This window comes from Odocoileus virginianus, unplaced genomic scaffold, assembly GCF_023699985.2.
Source record: "Odocoileus virginianus isolate 20LAN1187 ecotype Illinois unplaced genomic scaffold, Ovbor_1.2 Unplaced_Scaffold_20, whole genome shotgun sequence".
Lineage (NCBI taxonomy): Eukaryota > Metazoa > Chordata > Mammalia > Artiodactyla > Cervidae > Odocoileus > Odocoileus virginianus.
In genome coordinates this window covers 263157-285899 of record NW_027224282.1, presented here as the reverse complement: position 1 = coordinate 285899, position 22743 = coordinate 263157, and the positions used below count along the sequence as shown (strand labels likewise).

At 45.3% G+C, this 22743-nt stretch overlaps 1 protein-coding gene across 1 annotated transcript in view; it reads left to right on the top strand.

Annotated features, from left to right (window-relative positions):
- The window catches only part of SEPTIN6 (septin 6), a 73597-nt gene that overhangs the window by 1997 nt on the left and 48857 nt on the right, over positions 1-22743 (top strand). Inside the window, 1 exon segment of the mRNA XM_020888096.2 lies at positions 14312-14426. Coding sequence (XP_020743755.2) covers positions 14312-14426 — 115 coding nt within the window.

Genomic DNA, 22743 nt, shown 5'->3' with positions numbered 1-22743 from the left:
TTTAAGAGCTCCCTCAGTGCCTTTCTGCTCCTCTGTTTTAGCGATGGCATGCCTTAAGGAGAAGAATTAGTCCCCTAGATTACACTTGCTCCATCCTTAATGACCAATAAGGACGCTAATGATTTTTCCTGTCTGCTAATGAATTTGCACTGACCTGCCCATACTCTCTCACCAGTCCCCCTAGCCTGAATCAGGGTTGCAGGGCAGATGTGGCAAAGAGGAACCTTCCAGAAGGTTGTGTTTCACCTGGGGCTACCCAGAGATCCCCTTTGTTCTAAAAATGGAGGGGATTGGTTTAGGGCCACTTGGATAGCTCTGCTTGGTTCCAGTTTGTTCTGGGTGGCCTTGCCCTACTTTACAATGAAGAACAAAATTGTATGCCAGATCCTGAAGCTGAAAGAGCAGCCAGAGCCCATGAGACCTTGTTATCGTGATAAATGGGTTGCTGGGAAAACTGACGTCACTCTCCAGGCCCCCCTCTTCCCCCAGTCAGTGAAGCTCTTGTCTCTGTGTCATTTGTCTCTCTGCTTGCCTTTGTGTCTGTAAGAAGTTGTAATTCACCAGGGGAAGATGCAATTAACTCGGGAGACCTTGGACGTCTGGTTGCTGATTGTTTCTTTCAGCTTCTTTCAGCAAAGGCATATTCGGGGTTTGGGAAAAGAAGACTAGAGTCTTAACCTAAGTGTGCCTAGCCTAGGAGTTCTTTTTAATGAGCTCTGAGATACGGTGTCATGCAAGTGGTGCTCTGGTGTGTGTGAGGGATGGGCTGTCCTCTCCAGAGTCAGTTGAGGGTCACTCTGGCCTGTAAGATAACATCAACTAGTGACAAAAACAGACCTTAGAGTTCCTGGGTAGGACCGTTATTTGTGCACACATGCAGCTTGAAAGCTCAGCCTTTGCCTCCTTAACACAACCCCACCATAAAGAATGAACACCATAAAGATTCTTTGTGACAAAACTGTTTCTTTATCATGTCCACAGGATTTATTTGATTGACTAATAAGTGTCCAGCACAATGACTAGCCCTGATCAAGGATACTAAAAAAAGTTATAGACGTACTTCCTGGCTTTTACACTTATTCTAGTCTAGTTGGAAAGACTAATTGTGTACATGGGGAAATAATTAGAGAACTACAGAAGATTCTTGGGATGTTCCCATCTCCAGACCCTGCCTGTGATGTGGCCTGGGCTTCTATTAATATATACTCTAATGGGACTTCCCTGGTGGTCCAGTGGGTAAGACTTCACCTTCCAATGCAGGGGATGTGGGTTTGATCCCTGGTTGGGGAGCTAAGATCCCACATGCCTCTTGGCCAAAAAACCAAAACATAAAAAAGAAAAACAGAAGCAATATTGTAACAAAGTCAGTAAAGACTTTAAAAAATGGTTTACATAAAAAACCCTTAAAAAATATGTTTATATATGGTCTAGTGGTTTTCCGTACCTTCTTCAATTTAAGTCTGAATAAAGTCAGGAAAACCACTAGATTATATATATATATATATGTACACACACACACACACACAAATATATTTTAAGGGCTTATTTTTATTTTTATGTAGACCATTTTCTTAAAGTCTTTGTTGACTTTAGTCCATCTAGTCAAAGCTATGGGTTTTCCAGTAGTCATGTATGGATGTGAGAGTTGGACCATAAGGAAAGCTGAATGCTGAAGAATTGATGATTTTGAACTGTGGTGTTGGAGAAGACTCTTGAGAGTCCCTTGGACTGCAAGGAGATCCAACCAGTCAATTGTAAAGGAAATCAGTCCTGTATATTCATTGGAAGGACTGATGCTGAAGCTGAAACTCCAATACTTTGGCCACCTGATGTGAAGAACTGACTCACTGGAAAAGACCCTGATGCTGGGAAAGACTGAAGGCAGGAGAAGGGGATGACAGGATGAGATGGTTGGATGGCATCACCAACTTGATGGACATGAGTCTGAGCAAGCTCCGGGAGTTGGTGATGGACAGGGAAGCCTGGTGTGCTGCAGTCCACGGGGTCCCAAAGAGTCGGACATGACTGAGCGACTGAACCAAACTGGTATGTATACACACACACACAGTACGTCACAAGAGACAGACACAACTGCTGAGCGACTGAACTGAACTGATATGTGTATGTACACACACACACACACACTCTGCGAGGTTCCATGTCTTGTCCAAGGTAACTAGGAAGGCATGGCGTGGGCCCCAGAGGTCACAGCTGCTGGCTTTTGCACTGAGTTGTTTCTTTCAATGTTGCTTTTTAGGGTCCAGCCTATAAGTGCTGGCCCATAGAAAGTAGGGCTTACTGATTCTGATTTGAACCAATCCCACGATATGGACAATGATACTTTCCTTCAGTGGCAGCCAGATAATGGTCTTTCTCCCTAAAGAAAGAGCTTGCTGGGCCTAATGCTGCCAGGGTACCACCTACAGGTGGCTGCACTCTGGTCTTGCTATCAATGACACTTAACCTTGATTCCCATTGCAGTGCCTTGCCTCAGCCATCTCCACCACCTCCCACTAAGAGTCATATTCTACCCCAAGCAGGGAGATGAAAACTGTAACATTCAGCCATATCTCTGCAAATACAACATATGCAAATACAGCACTGAAGAAGACTTGCATGGCCCCAAATAGTAAAATTTCATGAATCTAAGTCAAGGGTCTGTGGATGATCATGGTACTATTTTCCAACTTTTCTGTGTGTTTGAGACTTTGCAAAGTTAAAAGTTGTAGGGCAATGGCAATGTCCGTCCTCCTCCTCGCAAATGCCACATGGCCCCTACCCTTGGGGAGTTTACAATCTAGTAGTGGAGGCAGACACAATTAACTATGATCATCCCTGTGATATGCTGCAGAGGAGAGCTACTGCCTGCTAGGATAATTCATTACAAGGGGACCTGATCCAGCCCTGGCCAGGGTTGGGGGGGGTGGTGGTGGTGGGTGACATGAAAGGCTTGCTGAGGGCTTTAACCAGCAGAAGGATAGGTGTGAAGATGGGGGAGATCTCACGTCTGCTCCCAGGCTGGGAACATTTCCTTTGTTAATTCACACACTTTTATTTTCATTCATTCCTTCTGCATGTGTTTATTGGGCACCGACTCTGCCAGGCTCTGTGCCAGGTGCTGGGAATATAGTGGTGGGCAAGGCCCACACGACAGCCCTCTCAGAGCTTCCAGATGAGAGGCCAGAATAAGCCCTCTTCATATCCTAAAACCCGGAAATGTGAGTGTCAGCGGCGTTCTTATTACAAAACTGCATCACAACCGAGCAATTTGTCTGTATAGTATAATGAGATTTTGATCTGCAGTCATGTGCACAACATTTACTTTGTAGAGTCTCTGCTGTAAATTTTCTATTAATTTGCTGGCTTTGTTACCCAGCACGGCCCCTCCCTTTGTGTGCTGTAAGGGAGAGAACCCGTAGCATTAGCCTGAGCAAAACTAATTAGGAATCTACGTCCCCTGGAAAAAGGTATTCCAGAACTAAATGGGACTGATTTCTGGACTTCCCTGGGTTTCTGGATTATCAGAGCCATGGTTTCATATTAGTATGAACAACTGAGGAGTGCTTTTCAGTCACGTGTACATTAAAACCACATTCGAGAAAGAACCAGCGAGAAAAGAAAGAAAAAGAATACCGTGGATGAGTGTAACATGTGTCTTTCAACGATCTCAAAATGCTTCCATCTGTATGATTTCATTTTCCCCAACAGCTTCCTGGACGAGTATTATTGTTCTTTTCATTTTATGGGTTCAGGGAGACCAAACGACTTAGTCCAAAGTGTTATTGCTGGTCAGTGGATGAAGCAATGAAACACCTACCAGATGACACAAATTCAGTTTTTAAAAAACCCTGGCCTTGTCATCATGATTCCAAGAAATAAAAATCCTGACATGTCCCTTCTTCCCCCTCTGTTCACTGCATCTTCCCCTCCCCCCAGCACACTTAATCATAGAGGTCAAGAAAGACTATACTTGGGTGCTTGGGAGATGCTCTGATGTTAAAAAGAGATTCTCAGCTTAAACCCCAGATAGCGCAGTCATGGCAATGTGTGGGCTTGCTTTCTTCTTCTTTCCCATATTGCTTTAAATAAAAATCTTGGAGCCACCAGCCATGTAATGATGGATTATTTTAAGTAACAACTGGAGGGGGAGGGGGGCGCAGGATGAATTAGAAACAAAGACCCTTCCTCCTCGGTTTGGCAGGAGGAGGCTTCTGCTGCTGGGATTTGAAACCGTGGGTTTTCTCTGCTGCCTGCACAGAGGAAGGAGGCCACATGCTTGGGAGGGGGAGAAATAACGTTCCCGCTTCTGCAGTGTCTTCTCATTAGAGGCAGCCATCTGCTGAATTACGCAGCATGCTCTCCACTGGCCTCGGAGTCGGGTCATTCCTTCCACTCACATGAAGGGGACTGCGGGAAGGATTCGCGGGCCTTCTCAGGGACAGGACCCAGGGCTCAGGTTTCTCCGGCCAGGGCCTTCTCTGATCCCTGAGGAAAGCGCCGGGGTAGCAGGGGCCGAGCCTTGCTTTCACGGCCCTGATGAGGTGTGAGGTCGTGTTCGGTTTCCTTTTGTAGCAGAGGCCCCAGCTCTGAGCACTGGCGCTGAGGCAGGAACTGGGTTTTTTCAGATCCCCTTTAAATGAGACCAGATGGAGGCAGAGGCAAATTCAGGCTCCCCAGAGGACAGTTGGGCATTCATCCAGAGGCCTGTGAGTAAACCTGTTTTTTTTTTCCTTCTTCTCTTTTTAACAGATTGGAGATAACAATGGCCAGAACACCTAGGAGACTCTTTAAATGACCTGATTGGAAGTGAAGCTGTCTGGCTTTTGTGGGAAAGTTGACCCACCCTGGGCAGGGGTCACCCCTGGCCTGAGGTGGAGGAGATCTTTTACCTAGAATCTGGCTGGTTGACTTCGGTAGCCCTGGGGCTCTTAGAGGCCAAACTGAGGCTCAGGCCTGAGTCAGAAGAGAGGGAACTGGGAGCTGGAGGTGGGAGAGAGGAGGCAGAAGAAGGGCACCAGCCTTGGTGAGCCTGTTCCGCCACCCTTCTCCTCCTGACTAGCATCAGCACCAAGCCCCATGTCTTGGAATTCTAGCAGCAGAAAGAAATCTCTGTACCACTTGAGTCAGCCTTTCCATTTGAGAGTGGCTGGCTGCTTGTCAGGGTCCCCTCACCGGTCTCTGCCTCTAAATCACTGTGTGACTGGGGACACGTCACTTCCTCCTCCGAGTCTCTGTTTCCCCTTTTGTAAAAGGAGCCGGTTGGATGAAGTGATCTTTAAGGGCGTTTCCAGCTCTAACAGCGTACGGTTCTTGTGTTTCTTAGTCCTCTGGCCTAATTTCTTTCAGGTCCTTGACTTCTTCTGCTTCCAAATGAGATGGCAGAATTTAAGTCCACCTTTTCCTTGCTTTGGCTCCTTGAGCTGGGTGGAAAGACTGTTGTAGAGAAAGCAAGCCAGTGGTTTTTAGCTCAGCAGGGTCTCTGGAACTGGAATGGAAAGCAGCGACCCTTTAGATATTGTCTGTCTATCCATGTAGGTCTATATAGCTGTTGTCTTCCTATAAAAAGTACATGACAGCTGAATTTTTGACTATTGAATCCCCTTTTAAATGCACTAGAAGAGCTAGCTATTTAATAGAATCCTGCTGTGAATCCTTTTACAGGAGGAAAAGCCACTCTGGAATTGATCTGGTGTATTAAAACCCAGAGTTAGATTTGCCACAACTGGGCCTTCTGTCTCCATGGGGGGCATGGTTTCCTGTGTGCCTCCCCAGGATCCCCTAAGTTACTCCCCTACTGAAAGGCATTGGGGCCCCCAAGGTGTGCTGCTGACTTTTGCAGGCTTTATGTCTCATCCAAAAGGCCCCCACATTTCTCGCTTCCAGTTAGAGCATCATTATTACTGTCAGTTTCCTCATCCCAGTTTAATCAGAGCCAGGGAAATCCTGACATTTCATGTGTTAGGCATATTGGAGTTTTTTGCTTTCATTTTTGTTTTTAACCTCTGGGAACTTATCAGTACTTTTGTGCTTCTTATGGCTAATAATACGGGTCATTAACATGATTATCTCTATCAGTTGTATCCAACTCTTTGCGACCCTATGGACTGTAGCCCTCCAGGCTTCTCTGTCCATGGGATTCTCCAGGCAAGAATACTGGAGTGGGTTGCCGTGCCCTCCTCCAGGGAATCTTCCTGACCCAGGGATCGAACCTGCGTCTCTTAATGCACTTGCTAGTGGTAAAGAACCCACCTGCCAATGCAGGAGACAAGAGACACAGGTTCGATCCCTGGGTTGGGAAGATTCCCTGGAGGAGGGCACGGCAACCCACTCCAGTATTCTTGCCTGGAGAATCCCATGGACAGAGGAGCCTGGCAGGCCACAGTCCATAGGGTCACACAGAGTCAGACACGACTGAAGCGACTTAGCATGCATGTACTTGACAACACTGGAGGCACCAAATAGGGCTAGCATCCACCTGATTGCTTCATCAGGTTATGCCATTTGACTTTGACTCCTGCTTCACATGAATCTTTTTGATGTTGCTGTTGTTTTTGGCCTCACCAACTTTGTGCTTTGTGGGTTTTCTCTAGTTGCGGCGAGCAGGGGCTACTCTCTAGTTGTGGTGATTTCTCATTGCGGTGGCTTCTCTTGTTGCAGAGCACGGGCTCTAGGGCATGCATGGGCTCAGTAGTTGTGGCACACTGGCTTAGTTGCTCCGCAGCATGTGGGATCTTCCCAGACCAGGGATTGAACTCATGTCCCCTGCATTCATTGGGAGGCAGATACTGAACCACTGGACCACCAGGGAAGTCCCCATTATACTTTATAATAATAAGACATAATGGGGCTTTCCTGATAGCTCAGCACTGAAGAATCCACCTGCCAATGCAGGAAACTTGGGTTTGATCCTTGGGTTGGGAAGATTCCCTGGAGAAGGAAGAGGCAACCACACCAGTATTCTTGCCTGGAAGATCCCATGGACAGAGGAGCTTGGCCGGCTACAGTCCATAGGGTTGCAAAGAGTCACACACAACTTAGCGACTAAATAGCAACAATATGCTACATAATAATGTTTTATATATATATATATATATATATATATATATATATATATATATACACACACATACACTATGGGGCTTCCCACATGGCGCTAGTGGTAAAGAACCCATCGGGAAAATCCCTTGGAGGAGGCCACGGTGACCCACTCCTATATTCTTGCCTGGAGAATCCCCATGAAGAGAGGAACCTGGGGGGCTACAATCCATAAAGTCGCAGAGTTGGACACGATTGAAATGACTTAGTATGCATGCACCTATGTTATAATAAGGAAAATAATAAGGTTTTATTGTATTATTGGTAAAATAAATATTTTATATACAATAAAACTGCCTGAAAGCTGAATACTTAACTGAAATATCTGATTATCTGTACATAAAGCAACTTTTTCATTGTAACTAAAGATTTTGCTGAACTATCTGAGGCTACTTTCCTGCCTAGGGAAATATCATCATAGATGCTTTTTAAAAAATAACATTTTAATTCTGATTATAAAATTAAAATATGCCTACTGTAGAAAGTTTGGAAAACAGAGGAAAGCACCAACTCTTACAGCCCCTCCAGCCCCAAAATGACCATTGTCACCATTTTGGTATATATTCTTCCAAGCTTTTAAAAATGCATATATACTTATTTCCCCCATGATTGGGATGATCCTGTATACACAAGGTTTTGTTTTTTTCATCTAACAGTATTTGATGATCATGTTCCTATGCTATTAAATATTCTTAGAATATGATTTTTACCATCCACTTAATAGTCCATCATGCATCACTGAACTATTCATTGAGTTTGAACATCCTGAAGATTTTCAGGGTCTCTCAGAGGTCAATATTCAGAGCTGGGGATGGGTGTAGCGAAAGGGGTATGAGAAATCAGGCCTACCACGAAGTGACACATGAGGCTGCCACAGAGACTCTGATTTCCATGTTTCTGTCCTTTCCTAGCATCTCCGTGCCAAGGCCAGAGGAAGAAAGTCAAGGGTAAGCCCGGTGATCAGCCATGAGTTCCAAACTTTTTGTTTTGTCCTCATCCTTCAGAATGACAGCTACTAACTTGGCCACTCCAGGTTTTTTTCCCACCCCAGTTTGAAATGGAGACAGATAGACCCTCCTTTTCCTATGCCACAAATGTTGGAGTGGGGAGAGGGACAGCAGTGGCCCATTTGGGTGCTTACGGGACTCTTTATTTTCAGAATCACAGCAAGGGGAAACTGATGCACAGCTGGAACTGCCTTTGCTCATTCTTCATAACATGAACCTTCGAATATTCAATTAAAACACGAAATTGGTGTGTCCTCAGGGGAGGAGGTGGAAGAGAAAGAGAGCGGTGTTTCTGCCTGTGATATGAAATGTGGTATAACGTATTTCAAAACCGCAGGTGCCTGCAGATGAGGCGAAAACAGGAAACGCAATTGGGGAGGGGAGTGGGGGCTCCCCCAATTCTCAGGAGCATGCTTTCATTTTTGCCTTCCTTTCAGCTCCTCTCAGACTCTGCATCCTAATTACCCCTGCTGCAAAGCTGAGTGAGAACTCTCTTTTCGTGTATTAAAGATGTTTTTAAATTACACAGGTAATGTGTGAATACATTCATGCTGTAAAAGAATCAAATAATGCAGAAGCGCACTGACTAAGTAAGCCTCTAGTTCCGGTCCCCTCTCCTGAGGTAGCTTGAGTTCTGGGTTTTTAAGAGGTGTCTTTTTGGTTGCCTTTCTCTGCACTCACATATATGTATGTGTCAATACACACATGTAGGGATTTTTGCATGTATCGACTCATACTGTGCTTATTGTTCTACAGCTTGTATTTTTCTACTGTGTCTCAGATATTCCCGTCAGTACCTATAGTACATTCTTTTTTATGTATTGGAGTACAGTTGATTTCTTGATCTTTGGGCTCCCCTCGTGGCTCGGCAGGAAAGAATCTACCGGCGATGCCTGCTAACGCAGGAGACGTGGGTTCAATCCCTGGATAGGGAGGATTGCCTGGAGAAGGAAATGGCAACCCGCTGCAGTATTCTTGCCTGGAGAATTCCACAGACAGGAGAGTCTGGCGGGCTCCCGTCCAGGGGGTCTCAAGAGTCGGAAAAGACTTAATGACTAAACCACCACCACCATAGTTGATTTACAATGTTGTATTAATTTCAGGTGTACAGCAAAGTGACTGTTATACATATATCTACTCTTTTAGATTTATTTCTCATATAGGTTATGGCAGAGTATTGAGTGGCGTTCCCTGTGGTATACAGTAGGTCCTCGTTAGTTACCTATTTTATTAATATATATAGTAGTGTGTATGTCAGTCCCAGTCTCCCAATTTATTTCTGCCCCTCCTTATTCCTTGGTAACCAAAAGTTTATTTTCTAGATCTGTAATTCTATTTCTAGACCTACTGCATGCTTCTTAATGGCTGCAGAATATTCCAGAATGTGCACTTACCATAATTTAGTTAACTATTTTCCCATTGTCGGTCATTTAGGTTTTTTCCCCCTAGGTTTTCAGTATTATAAACAATGCTGTAATGAAGTTCCTTGTACTGTACATGGATCTTTGTATAGGCATGTGAGTTTCTGTAGAGTAAATTCTCAGGGAAGGTTGCAGGGTCATGGGAGATGAGCCATTTAGCATTTTGGTGGCTCTGTCCTTTCTAGCATCTCAGTTTAAAGCCTCAGACGTGGCACTACCTGATACTCAAGATGGTAAGAGTTTAGTGACAGATGTGCTGGGCCAGGTTGCCAGTTCCATCTCCTCGTGTGCACTTTGTAATCCAGGGACATTCAATGAACTGCAATCAAAGCAATCAGGCCCTCAATTAATCAGGCCACCTTAAGGAGAAATAGGAGAGAGATAAACTACCAGAGGTTTAGAGAGGAATGGGGTGGGGCGGGGGGGGCGGGGGGAACTTCTGGGGGCTGTCATAGGCTCAATGTCCACTCAGCCCAAATCCTGCCCTTTTCACCTCTATATATTTACCTCTGAACAATGGGGGCTGATGTTCATAACCGTGACCTTGACATCTTCTAAGATTCATCAAAGCAGGAGTGAATGGTGCTCGCCAGACAGGATTTCCTAAAGCAGGAACTGCATTTACAAATTCATTTTTGAAGCTTTCTCAGCTACAAGGACTGAGACATATAATTTACTGCTTAAATCTTGGTTAGCAAGAAAGACACATTGTTCAGATCCCATGTTCCCTAGTTCCTAGTACCGGACACCAGGTAAAAAAGGATTCTAAAAGTTACCAGTGGCCTTCACTAAATCCAGACCAATGTAATTACCAATGTAATTCTTCCTGACTTCAACCTTGGCCTCTGGTGATAGAAAACTATTGGGTCATCTCTTATTTTCCTGATCATTTCCCTCCCTCTTGGAAGAATTCTCTTCTTCCCATTCCTTACTTGTGGGCATTTCTTTTTTTTTCTTTTTTTGTTGGCATTTCTTATATTCAATGTTTAGTTCTTTTCTCCCTGTTCTGTCTCTTGAAGAGCACATCCAGTTTCATACTTCTCACTCCTAAATTTGTCTCAGTCCTGAATTCTCCTTGAGCATGCAATTCCATATTGCTAAATACATACTGGACTTCTTCTGGATAGATATGTCACCATAAAATCAAAACTATCTCATTTTCTTTAATATAGAAAATGCTCTTACAAATCCAAAAGAGAAAGACAAGCACCTATTTTAACAAAATCGGCAGAGACATGGATAGGCAACTCACATATACGTAGACACAATCACATACACAGCCGAACAATAAAAAAAATCACTCTCACTAATAAAATGCAAATTAAGTGACATGATGCCATTTTCCAGGGACAAAATTCATGATGGTTAAAAAACCTCAGAAGCTCAGTGCTAGTCTAAATATGTGTAAACAGACACGCTCACACACTGGTGTTGAAAATAGACATTTGTAATATTCTCTGTTGAATGATTTCTCAATGTGTACCGAAGTCTTTCCAGTGTGTGTGCCCTTGGACCCAGCAGGGTTTAATTCTAGGAATTTAGCTTAAGGAAATAATCAGAGACTATGCAAACATGTAAGAACATGAATTATTACTTAAAATGGTTGCAAACTTGGAAACAGGCTAAAGGTCTAGCAGTGGAAGATGGGTTGAAAAAATGTGGTAAATTCTTATAATGGAATGCTACATGACCAAAAATGTATTGTTTTAGAATATGCTTAATCAAGAGAGCATCCATGCTATGTTAAGTGTCAGATTATCTATCAAGCCAGGTGATGAAAAGGAATATATATACAGAATTATCCCATTTTGTAAAAAAAAATAAATAAAAAAGAGATAGAGAAAGAAGTGTATAGACTGTAGGGCAACACATAAATATTAGTGGCGATTATCTCTGGAGAGTGATATTATGAGTGATTTTTATTTTCTTCTTTATAATTTTCCATATGTTTTAAAATTTCTACAGTGAACATTGATTACTCTTATAAAAATCTGATCAATGTAATTTAAAAATAATAGCTGAAATGAGAATCATAGACTTTTCCACTAAAGCACCCTTTCCTGGCTTCCCACTTTCTGCCCTTGGTGTCATCAATCCAAGCTCCCAAGCCTAGGACCTTGAAGCCTGACAGCTTTGATTGTTCCTTTACTGTCTCTGCCCCAACACTCACTGAGTCTCATTCTTCCTCTAGGATGGCTCTCAAATTTGTTCCTCCCTCCTGAGTCCCAAGTCAGATCAGTTCATTTCAGCCAGCATTTATTGTCACAGTGCCTGCTTGTCATTCTGCCAGTTCAGCGTTATTGGAGTCACCCCCTAATATGTCCTCCTGCCCCTGCCCTCTCTCTCCTCCCACTGATCAAGTGCCCAGCAGCTGGAATGATGTTTTGAAAACACCACTTGTGTCATGGTCCTTCCTGCTCAAAACACTCAAAATGCCCCTTTCAAACCCCATTGCCTGGGGGAAGAAAGGCCATATGCTTTCTTCAGCTATTTCAGGCACTCACAGCACTAGGCTAGGTGGGAGATAACTGTGGCCATTTGAGGGGTGTTTGGTGAGGTTTTGGCAATGAACTAAATCTTTAAGAATAAGATATGGAGTCCTCCCCACTGCCATTCACTATCTTCAGTTTGAAAATTCCCTTTCCTCACCTTTTGGCACTTGGACCAGAGGCCTTGGAGCAGTTGGAAGTTTCATGGTGCCGAATTTGGAGACAGGAAGAGGCAGCCAGGGGCGATAAAATAGGGCTCAGGAAACCTCGACTCTTGAGTCCATTCCAACTTCTGATCTGCTAAGTAGGAGGCTCCATCAAGAAAGCAGATGGTCTCTTAGGTTTCTGTCTCCCCTGCAGCCTTGAGGACCAAGAGTGAACGGTGGGAAACTTATATCTCTCTTTGATTGTTTTGATAAAAAGAAGTGAGAAAGGGGTGAGGGAAGGCAAAGAGGGGCAGATGTAGAACAAGCCCTAAGTGATGCGGGCCACTCATGAAACTCAGCTGTCTTCAGATACCCCTCTGGGGTCCAGAATCTACCAGCCAGGACCGAGTGATGGCATATGGTTGTCTGTTGAGAATACTCTGCTGGGAGTGTGTGGGATGGGATGTTTGAGGGTAACCATCTTGCCAGATGGCAGTCACGGGCACTCGTCCTGTCTCTTCAATGACCTGGTGACACTGATGGGAGTTGGATCCCACGCTCGGGGGAGGGCTGTCTGGGAACCAGTTGTGCAATGCCAGCTGCTGAGGGGCTCCCCCGCCAAAGCAGTCTGTCTGTCTCAGTGCAAAAGTTTACCCTGATGTTCTGAGTCAAAAAGTAGGGCCCGTCCAGCCTGAGAGGTGCCTGCTGGCGCAGCTGGTGATGCTGGGACAGGACTCCTGACACCTCCTGTGTCCATTTTGGATTGCTCTTGGCACCTTTCTGGGTACGGAACAGAACACCCAACAGAAAGTCTGACTCCCTGTGTAGCCCACCCCTCCTGTCTAGCTCAGCTGTCTCCTGCTTCCCCTTTCCTCTCTGCACTCCTCTTTTGGGGCCGCCGGCACTTAGCCAGCTTCTTGATTACAAGCAAGCCCCTTCGGTCCTGCCCCCTGGATCCTTGGAAGCCTTCCTCAGTGTGAAGTTCTCTCTGTTTTGTAGAACTGCTAACAATGAGAACCCTTGGGACCTGCAGGCAGAGCAAAGGCCCTCTGCTTTCCAGGGCTGTGAATGGCTTACCTGACCCCGATGGAGATTGGGGAACCTGGGGCGGGCTGAGGGCAGCTGTGTAGCTGGACTGTCCCAAAGTGTTCCATGGCATTGCCTATTGTTTGAGGATCTGAGGGGAAGGAGGACGTCACAGTGCAGTGAGAGCTGCAGCTACAGTTGCTGGAGTGTTTATCACACGCTAGGCCCCGTGCTCAGGGCTTGAAGAGCTTTATCCTATCCAGTCCTCACACCAGTTCTATGAGGTAGTAACTACTACTGCCTGGTTTTGCAGATGCAGAGATTTTGAGAAGTTCAGTAAATTTGTCTGAGGTCAGGAAGTGGAGAATGTGGGACTCCCACTCAGACCTGCCTGATTTTTAACCTGTAGGTTGTGCCATCTTGGTTAGGTCCCCAAAAGTGCCCTAGAGAGAGGAGCAGTTGCTTTTTAAAATTTAATTAATTTTTTTTTTGACTGCCCTGGGTCTTGGTTGCTGAGTGTGGGCTTTCTCTAATTGAGGTACTTGTGCTTAGTCACCCCTTGGCATGTGGAATCTTAGTTCCCTGTCCAAGGAGCAAACCTACAATGACTACATTGGAAGGTGGGTTCTTTAATGGGGGACCACCAGGGAAATCCCAGTAATTGCTTTTGTGAAGTTTATTTGTCATGTTTGCTGAACACTTATATGTATTCCAGGCTTTGTCCTAAGCTCATTACATGTGTGTTAGCATATTGAGCCTCCCAATCACCTGTAACATAATATCGTCTCCAACAGGAGAGTTAACCCAAGAATGGGAACCTCCGGCCCCAGTGTTCTCATCCTCTGACCCCACCCCCCAACCCCGTACAAGCCCCCTCTGTAGTTGGCTGTGTGTGAACTGTATTGACATTCATTATGGAGCCTCAAGGATGCCGGAACCCAAGCATCCATGATTTGTAAGCTAATGGGTCATTTTGCTTTGGATCAGGAACTAGCTAAGGGGAGATGAGCCTGACTCCCTGAGTGTGTGTTCCTTCCTAGCACAGAGGGCACTGGGATGGGAAAGTGAGACCCAGGTTGCCTGTAAGCACGTCCTCATTTTCTCCCCTCCTTCCCTTTCCAAATTAGGGTGAAGGTTGCCGCACGGTCCCCCTGGCTGGACATGTGGGGTTCGACAGCTTGCCCAACCAGCTGATGAATAAGTCAGTCAGCCAGGGCTTCTGCTTCAACATCCTGTGCGTGGGTGAGTATTTCCATAGCAGGAAACTCTATTACAGAATATGGATCTGCCGGGGTCCAGCCCCAGCAGGATCCAGGGGAACCCTCAGGATGAACGGCGTCGGCGAGAGAGAGACACGTAGGACCGGCCTTGATAGGGCCAAGTCTGCTAGGGAGAGAGAGAGAGAGAAAGAAAGAGACCAGACCAGGAATATGCAGCAGAGTCTGGCAGATTGCTTTATTTTTCACCATAGCCTTTATACCCTAAGTTGGTACATTTCTAAGGGGCAGATAAGCACACAGACTTAGTTTAACATTACATCAGCTTGTCCTTCACGAAACCAGGTGTGCTCTGTATATTTTTGTTTATGAGAGTCTTTTCCCATAGATTTTTTGTACATTATCTTCTGGCCTTGAGCTTAGCAGAAAACAGAAAAGTGGCAGTCTCATGATACAGCAGGTTGTAACATAATAGAAATACAATCCTGTTAACATAAAAGTCAGTCTTTTTGCAGAAATTCTCAGCTAAATTTATCTAAAAAGTTTAACACACAAAGACTCTGTGGCTCTGGTGAGGCAGCCCCTGTTTAGCACTCTTGGTTAAAATTAACAATTATCTTATTGTTTTTACACTAGGGCTAAACTCTTATTTTACTATATCTTTAACTATATTAACAATAGTTTCCACTGCACAACCTCAGCACATTAACATCAATCAAACATTGATCTAATAACCACTTTTAAAACAATATTTTTTGTATTTTCTAATAGGGCTTCCTCACCCCCCAAAGGGCTCTGTGCCTATTAGGGCCTTTTTAATGGTTAATCTCTATGTATAATATCTTTTGGCTTTCAGGCCTGTTGACAATTTATGGTTTGCACCTGGTGCAACTTTAAGCAACTTCAGTAGCCGACCCTGTCTTTTTTGTGGTTAATCTATTTTCTTTCTATTAGGTGTCATCTCCAAGGGAACTAGATAGGATTACATTTTCACAGAACAGAAATGCAAAGGATTGCAAAAACAGCAGATATGGCACAGAACAGGCTCTTAGTCTAAAAGTTAATTACCTGCAAGAAGTCACCAGCTAATCTCTATCTAAACTATTTTCTATTAGGCACATTTGTGGCTATAATATTTGTGGAGCTTTTCTCACCCCGCGAAGGGGCCTATGCTTAATAGTTTCTTTTGTTAGCGTACTGTGCTTAGGATGTTTAGAACAATCATGAGCATTATTGTGCAATGAGAGCACACATTTATCAAACAAGCCAGAATGCCAGCAAAAGGGTTTGAATTGAAGCATTTCCTTCATCCCTGGCCCCTTCATAGGGTACCAGCGTCCAGGAGATTTATTAATTAGGGTTTTAAGTTGGTCTTTATTCAGTGAAAGAGGAGCAGGAGAGCTCTCGGCAGGCAACACAAGAATCTGCAGCAGGGCAAATAAGAACAACAGCAGAAAAAGGGGGGAGGATATAGGGTGGGGTAGAGGCCGAGGCCAACCTGGAGGGTCCCTTATCCTAGACGGCCTTGCCTGTCAGGTATTTTCCTCGTGACCTCGTCATGGATGGGGTCCCGGACGGCCTTGCCTGCCCGGTATTTTCTTCATGACCATAACGGCTCCTGGCATGGATCCTTAAAGGCTGGATGTGGCTTGGCAGGTAATTAGGTTCGATAGTGTGTCGTTCTGATCTGTCTGCAAGAGTATTTCTCCCCCTCTTCTTCTTTTATCCCTCTGCTTGTTTATCAGCAGCTGGCTGTAATTACACTTTTTTTTCCTCTGCCCAGACCAGAATGTGGGGCCATCCCTTGGGGGTGGGGGGAACTGAGCTGTGTGACACCCAGTGGAAATTCTGTGAAGGAGCTGACCAGCTCTTGTCAGGTTTGTTCTGACGTAGAGAATAAGAGCCAGGGCAGAATTGGGAGGGAGGTAACAGCCCTGGAAAATGCCTGCTTCCCAGCTGTGGGCAGTGGGTTGGGTCTGTCTATTTCCTCTGCAGCCCTGCTGTGCTTGGTACAGTTTGAGCCTAAGCGCAGGGACCACACAGCTATGTGGCAAGTTCTTTTATTCCCTTGAAGTGTATCTGTGCCTGGATCTTTAGTCTCAAGTGTGGGAACCATGTCTTAGTCATCTCTACTGTGCTAATTACAGCACAAAGAGAGTTCAATGATGTACATGAAATGAATGAATGAATTATCCCCGCAGGAACCACTCACTATACTTCTCAAACACTTTCATATGTTAGCAATTTGGGTCCTTACTAGGACTCTGGGATGGACACGACTGGGCGACTTCACTTTCACTTTTCACTTTCATGCATTGGAGAAGGAAATGGCAACCCACTCCAGTGTTCTTGCCTGGAGAATCCCAGGGATGGGGGAGCCTGGTGGGCTGATGTCTATGGGGTCGCACAGAGCCAGACATGACTGAAGTGACTTAGCAGCATCAGGACTCTGGGAAGTGAACAGAGCAAGTGGTATTCATAGCCTCAAGGAACAGAGGGAGACTAAGAAACTCCAGAGGATAAGGGACTTACCTGAGTCCACACAGGATAAGTGGCAGAGCCATGACAAGGACCCAGGTCTGCCTGACCCTTTGTTCCTCCCACTGCTTCTGTAACTGCTGCCTGCAACACCTCTTGAGAACCCAGAAGTGTTTTGGAAACTGTCACACTCCAACCAAACACATCTGAGGAATAGCAGTTCCCTGACATTCTTTAAGAATCTCTCTTTAGACCTTGCTGCCATGCTGTGCTCAGCCCTGTGCAACTCTTGGCTGAGACCTTAAATAATCCCAGATTTACAAACATGGTCACAGCATATAATTTTCACTATACGGTGCAGTAAGGCATACCTGCATATTTTCAGTGACGTACCTCCAAACCTTAATGACTGTATAAATACCATAATAATGGCAGTTTTCATGCCAATTGGAACACTCAAACACTTGCTAATTGCCTTTTCTTATTTTTGTATAGCCCTTATGTGTAGTTCATTTATGTTGAGGGTCTGAACCACGACTGAATTGCATATTTTACTCTAATGGTCTAAAGTTATGTTTTCTAACTAAGGCCATTCCTTTTTGTGGGACTCTTATTTTTTTGTCTCCATCCCTGGCACTCCTCAGATCATTTCGTGGAGGAGAGAATAACTGCACCCTCAAGGACAAGTAGAAAAACAAAGCCACTTCTACATCTGGGGGACAGGTGGTCAGCTAGACTCACTCAGTAGTGACAAGACTCACTCCCACTGTCCAGCTCTGAAGCCTATGAGATGAAAATACATGCTTCACAGATTACTTATCAGGGGCCTGAAAGTCCACATCTAGGCTGTTAATTCTTCAAATGCCAAAAGTCGACCCATGGTTATGATGAAGTTCTATTAGGAGAGGGATACAAAACAGACAGCAGCTGTGGTGATCGACATCAAGATGAAATGCCATCACATCCAATATTAGCCCTGCCAGATCTTCCCCATCTTTGGCTGATGGCCAACTTATTTCACATAACATTTGATTATTGAAAAACTTATGCACAAACATGATGGAGTCTCTTGGCATTCCTCCCAGAGCTCCGGATGACCTGCGCTGAAGTCAAGGGGATGAGAAGTGAAGGCCCACCCATGTCAACCTCTCAAACCAAGTGCAGTTGAGTGGCTGGTACAGCTTTGGGAGAGCCTAAGTGTGGGGTAGTTGGCCATTCGGACCACAGGCTCTCCTAGGGCCCAGAGGAACAGGCAACCAAGCTCCAGGCAAAGTGGGTGGGAGAAATAGTAAACCCCCACTCACCCACGCAGTTACAACTGTAACTGCTTCACTGTGCCTGCGGGGATAGAATTGCTCAACTGCTGGGGACAGACCCTCCAAGAGGAAAAGGGGAGAAAGGAGACCCTTACACCCAAGGAGTCACCCCTTTTCTCCCTCTCCCTGCTGATGAAGTTTCAGGAAATGGCTGCCCTAGTAACTCCCCTTTTAGCCCTGAGGGTGCACCCCTTGCATGCACCTGCCCAGATTGGGTTAATTTCATTCCCCATCCCTGATCCACAAAAGCCTGCAACTCATACATCCCCGTCTCTGGCTGGGCTCCCAAGCCTGTCCTTGCTCTGAGAACCCACATGTTGGCCCTAAGTCACGAGTGGCTTACAGTGGCTCTTTGGCTGCCATCTCAGCCTGGCCATGGGGCGGGGTGCTGTCGCTGACTTGGCGAAGGGTCCCTGGCTTGGCTGCTGAAGGTGATCGTTTCTCTCACAGAAACTTCAGTGACCATATTTTCATGCCTACTGGCTGTGCAAAACGGTCAGTTTTACTCCCTTAATGATGGCTAGAAAACCATTCTGTTTGCATAGGGTATGTTTCCCCAAAGGACTTTCTTTTCTTTTCTGATCAGGCATTTTAAGTAAATTTTAAGTAAATGTAAAATTATGCTAACCCCAGCCTCGGTTATTAACAGAGACCTAGGATATTTTTATCACAGCAGTGTTTATCTGGTGCTGGGCTCTGATCAGAGGCCCCAGGAGCAGAGTGAATACCCTACACGCCTATGTGCACATGTGCGTGAGGGAAACAGGCTTCCCTGGTGGGTGGCTCAGACGGTAAAGAAGCTGCCTGCAGGAGACCTGGATTCAATCCCTGTGTCAGAAAGCTCCCTTGGAGAAGGGAATAGCTACCCACTCCAGTATGGAATTGAGAGGGAGAATTTTTAATGAATCAAGAGCATAGTTTTTACACAAGGGCCCCGATAATGACATCTACGATTATTTTTAGAGGGCCAGACACATGGGTATGAGCATATTATGTCTCTTTTCCAACAGTTGACAATAAATACGATAATTACTGAATGGAATGAGATTCCCCTCCCCCTCTAAAAAATCTACTAGTCCCTTAGCTTTAGAAATCACTAGGATCCCAGGATTCTAGATATAGTACAGGAAACCTTGGAGGAACCACTTGAGTCAGCAGTGCAAACATTCGACTGGGAAGGAACCCCAAAGAGATTCAACCCTCTGAATGTGCCAGCAACAGAGAATGCCTGTGAAGAGAACAAAGGGTCATAATGATAATATTTACTTTGAAGCTGCTCAGGATTCCAGGCTCAACTGGGCTCAGTTGAACTTGGGGGATAGAAAACATACAAGAGAAGCAGGATTGAGGCTCTGCAGAAGGAGGGGAAGGGCAACTAGCATTCTCTCAAGGTCAGGTGGCGATGGTTTCAGCCCACCATTTCTGGGAGAGGCAGCCATCCACCTGTCTACGAAAGGCTTCCAGTGATAGTGTGCTGGTCAGTGTTGAGCAACCCACTCTCAGAGAAACAGTGCCATGGTTTATAGCATCTGCTGGTTTCCCAGCTGGCATTATTCTCACCATAGCTGGTTTTAAACTGCCAACTTGACGTCACTGCACACGGGCTTGGGAAGAGCTGCAGGAAGCCTGGCAAGCTGGCTCCAGCACACCACTGTTCGCCAGGTCTCTGCAAGATGAGGAAGGCATAGAGGGCAAGGTCACAGAGCCAGGCAGGACCCTGTCCCCATCCATAGTCTCCCTTGGCCAACAGGAGTTCCTGGAGAGTTTCCTTTTGGACACCTCCCGGTTGAACTCAAAGACATCTCTCTTGGTTTATTCCAACATTCGGAGCCAGAAGATACAAGCTCCATGAGACTGTGAGTTACATGCCAACAGAGGTTGTGGCTGTCCTGTTCATTGCTGTATTCCCAGATCCTAAATCTGTGCCTGGCTCCTGTTAGAGGCTCTAAAGATTTGTTGACTGACTGAGTGAACCAGCATATCACACCTATTGGACACTGGGGCATATATGGGCTCCAGTGTCAGACTGCCTGCAGTCAAATGCTGGCATTGTCACATCCTACTTTTGTGACCCTGGGTCTTCCTCTTTCACTTTTCTTTTGTGGAAAAATTTCTTCCTCTACATTTTATAGATGAGGAAGGTGAGGTGCAGAGAGACTGAAGAGAAGGGGCAGATGCACACAGCTAGGAAGTGATTTGGTTAACTTATCGGTAAATTAAGTATGGGCCTTAGGAAGCATCACTATGAATAAAGCTAGTGGAGGTGATGGAATTCCAGTTGAGCTATTTCAAATCCTAAAAGATGATGCTGTGAAAGTGCTGCACTCAATATGCCAGCAAATTTGGGAAACTCGGAAGCGGCCACAGGACTGGAAAAGATCAGTTTTCAATCCCAAAGAAAGGCAATGCCAAAGAATGCTCAAACTACCGCACAATTGCACTCATCTCACACATTAGCAAAGTAATGCTCAAAATTCTCCAAGCCAGGCTTCAACAGTACATGAACCGTGAACTTCCAGATGTTCAAGCTGGATTTAGAAAAGGCAGAGGAACCAGAGATCAAATTGCCAACATCCGTTGGATCATAGAAAAAGCAAGAGAGTTCCAGAAAAACATCTACTTCTGCTTTATTGATTATGCCAAAGCCTTTGACTGTGTGGATCACAACAAACTGTGAAAATTCTTCAAGAGATGGGAATACCAGACCACCTTACCTGCTTCCTGAGAAATCTGTATGCAGGTCAAGAAGCAGCAGTTAGACCCATATATGGAACAACGGCTGGTTCCAAATAGGAAAAGGAGTACATCAAGGCTGTATATTGTCACCCTGCTTATTTAACTTATATGCAGAGTACATCATGTGAAATGCCAGGCTGGATGAAGCACAAGCTGGAATCAAGATTGTCAGGAGAAATATCAACAACCTCAGATATGCAGATGATTACCACCCTTATGGCAGAAAGCAAAGAAGAACTAAAGAGCCTCTTGATGAAAGTGAAGGAAGAGAGAGTGAAAAAACTGGCTTTAAACTCAACATTCAGAAAACTAAGATCATGGCATCCGGTCCCATCACTTCATGGCAAATAGATGGGGAAACAATGAAAACAGTGAGAGACTTTATTTTGGGGGCTCCAAAATCACTACAGATGGTGATTGCAGCCATGAAATTAAAAGATGCTTGCTCCTTGGAAGAAAAGCTATGACCAACCTAGACAAATATTAAAAAGCAGAGAGACATTACTCTGCTGATAAAGGTCTGTGTAGTCAAAGCTATGGTTTTTTCAGTAGTCATGTATGGATGTGAGAGTTGGGCCATAAAGAAAGCTGAGCACTGAAGAATTGATGCTTTTGAACTGTGGTGTTGGAGAAGACTCTTGAGAGTCCCTTGGACTGCAAGGAGATCCAACCAGTCCATCCTAAAGGAAATCAGTCCTGAATATTCTCATTGGAAAGACTGATGCTGAAGCTGAAGCTCCAGTACTTTGGCCACCTGATGTGAAGAACCAACTCATTGGAAAAGACCCTGATGCTGGGAAAGATTGAAGGCAGGAGAAGGGGATGACAGAGGATGAGATGGTTGGATGGCATCACTGACTTGATGGACATGAGTTTGAGCAAGCTCTGGGAGTTGGTGATGGACAGGGAAGCCTGGCGTGCTGCAGTCCATGGGGTCACAAAGAGTCTGCCACGACTGAGCTACTGGACTGAAACAGGTTTATTTGGGGGAATACAGAAGAAAATATATGTAAGATATTTATTTACAGTGGTGCCCACATAAGTAGGTGCTCCAGAAGCAATAACTTTTCTTATTACTACTCAAACCTGCTTATTTTATGGAAAAAGAGACTGGAATCCAGAAAAGGGGGAAGGGCTTGGCTTAGGTGACACAGTCATTTAGTGATAACCCGCCTGGGACTCTGCATTTAACCACTTGCAACAACTGAATTGTACAAGGTACCAGAGGATGCAAACATTAACTGCAAATGAGGAAAAGGGTTAAGCTTTTCTTTGTCACAGTGGTGTTGAACTCAGGGTAGAGAGGTCAACACCAGATTATCCCAGGGAACATAGTTTGAAAAAGCAGATTTCATATTCCATGTTTTAAAATGAAATCTTGGGAAAAAAAATCTAGTGTTTCCAGGTTCCTATCTACATTAAGCCAAGTGAGAGGAAATCCTCTCTACTGGTGGAGATGACTTAAAAAGGGTTAAGAAAGCCTGCTGTCCACTCTTGAGGAGGGAGGAGGAGAGACAAATTGATCCCTGGGGACTCCTCAGGTTTCCTGCTGGAATGTAACAGCCAAGTCCCCACCTTCCTGCAGGGGCATGGAATCTGCTGACCTGATCTGAGTTAGGCTCCCCTCCCACCCTCAATGCTCAGCCCAGGACAGCATCCCAGCTTAGGCTGGGTCTGTGCCAGCCGTGGAGAAGGAGAGAGTTAGTTCCTCACCCCCACCAGCCTCCGCATTGATGGCAACCTGGGTGGGAGCACTGAGAGCAATGGGACCAGTTCTTGATTTTCTGCCCTCTTCTCGTGTTGCAATTCATC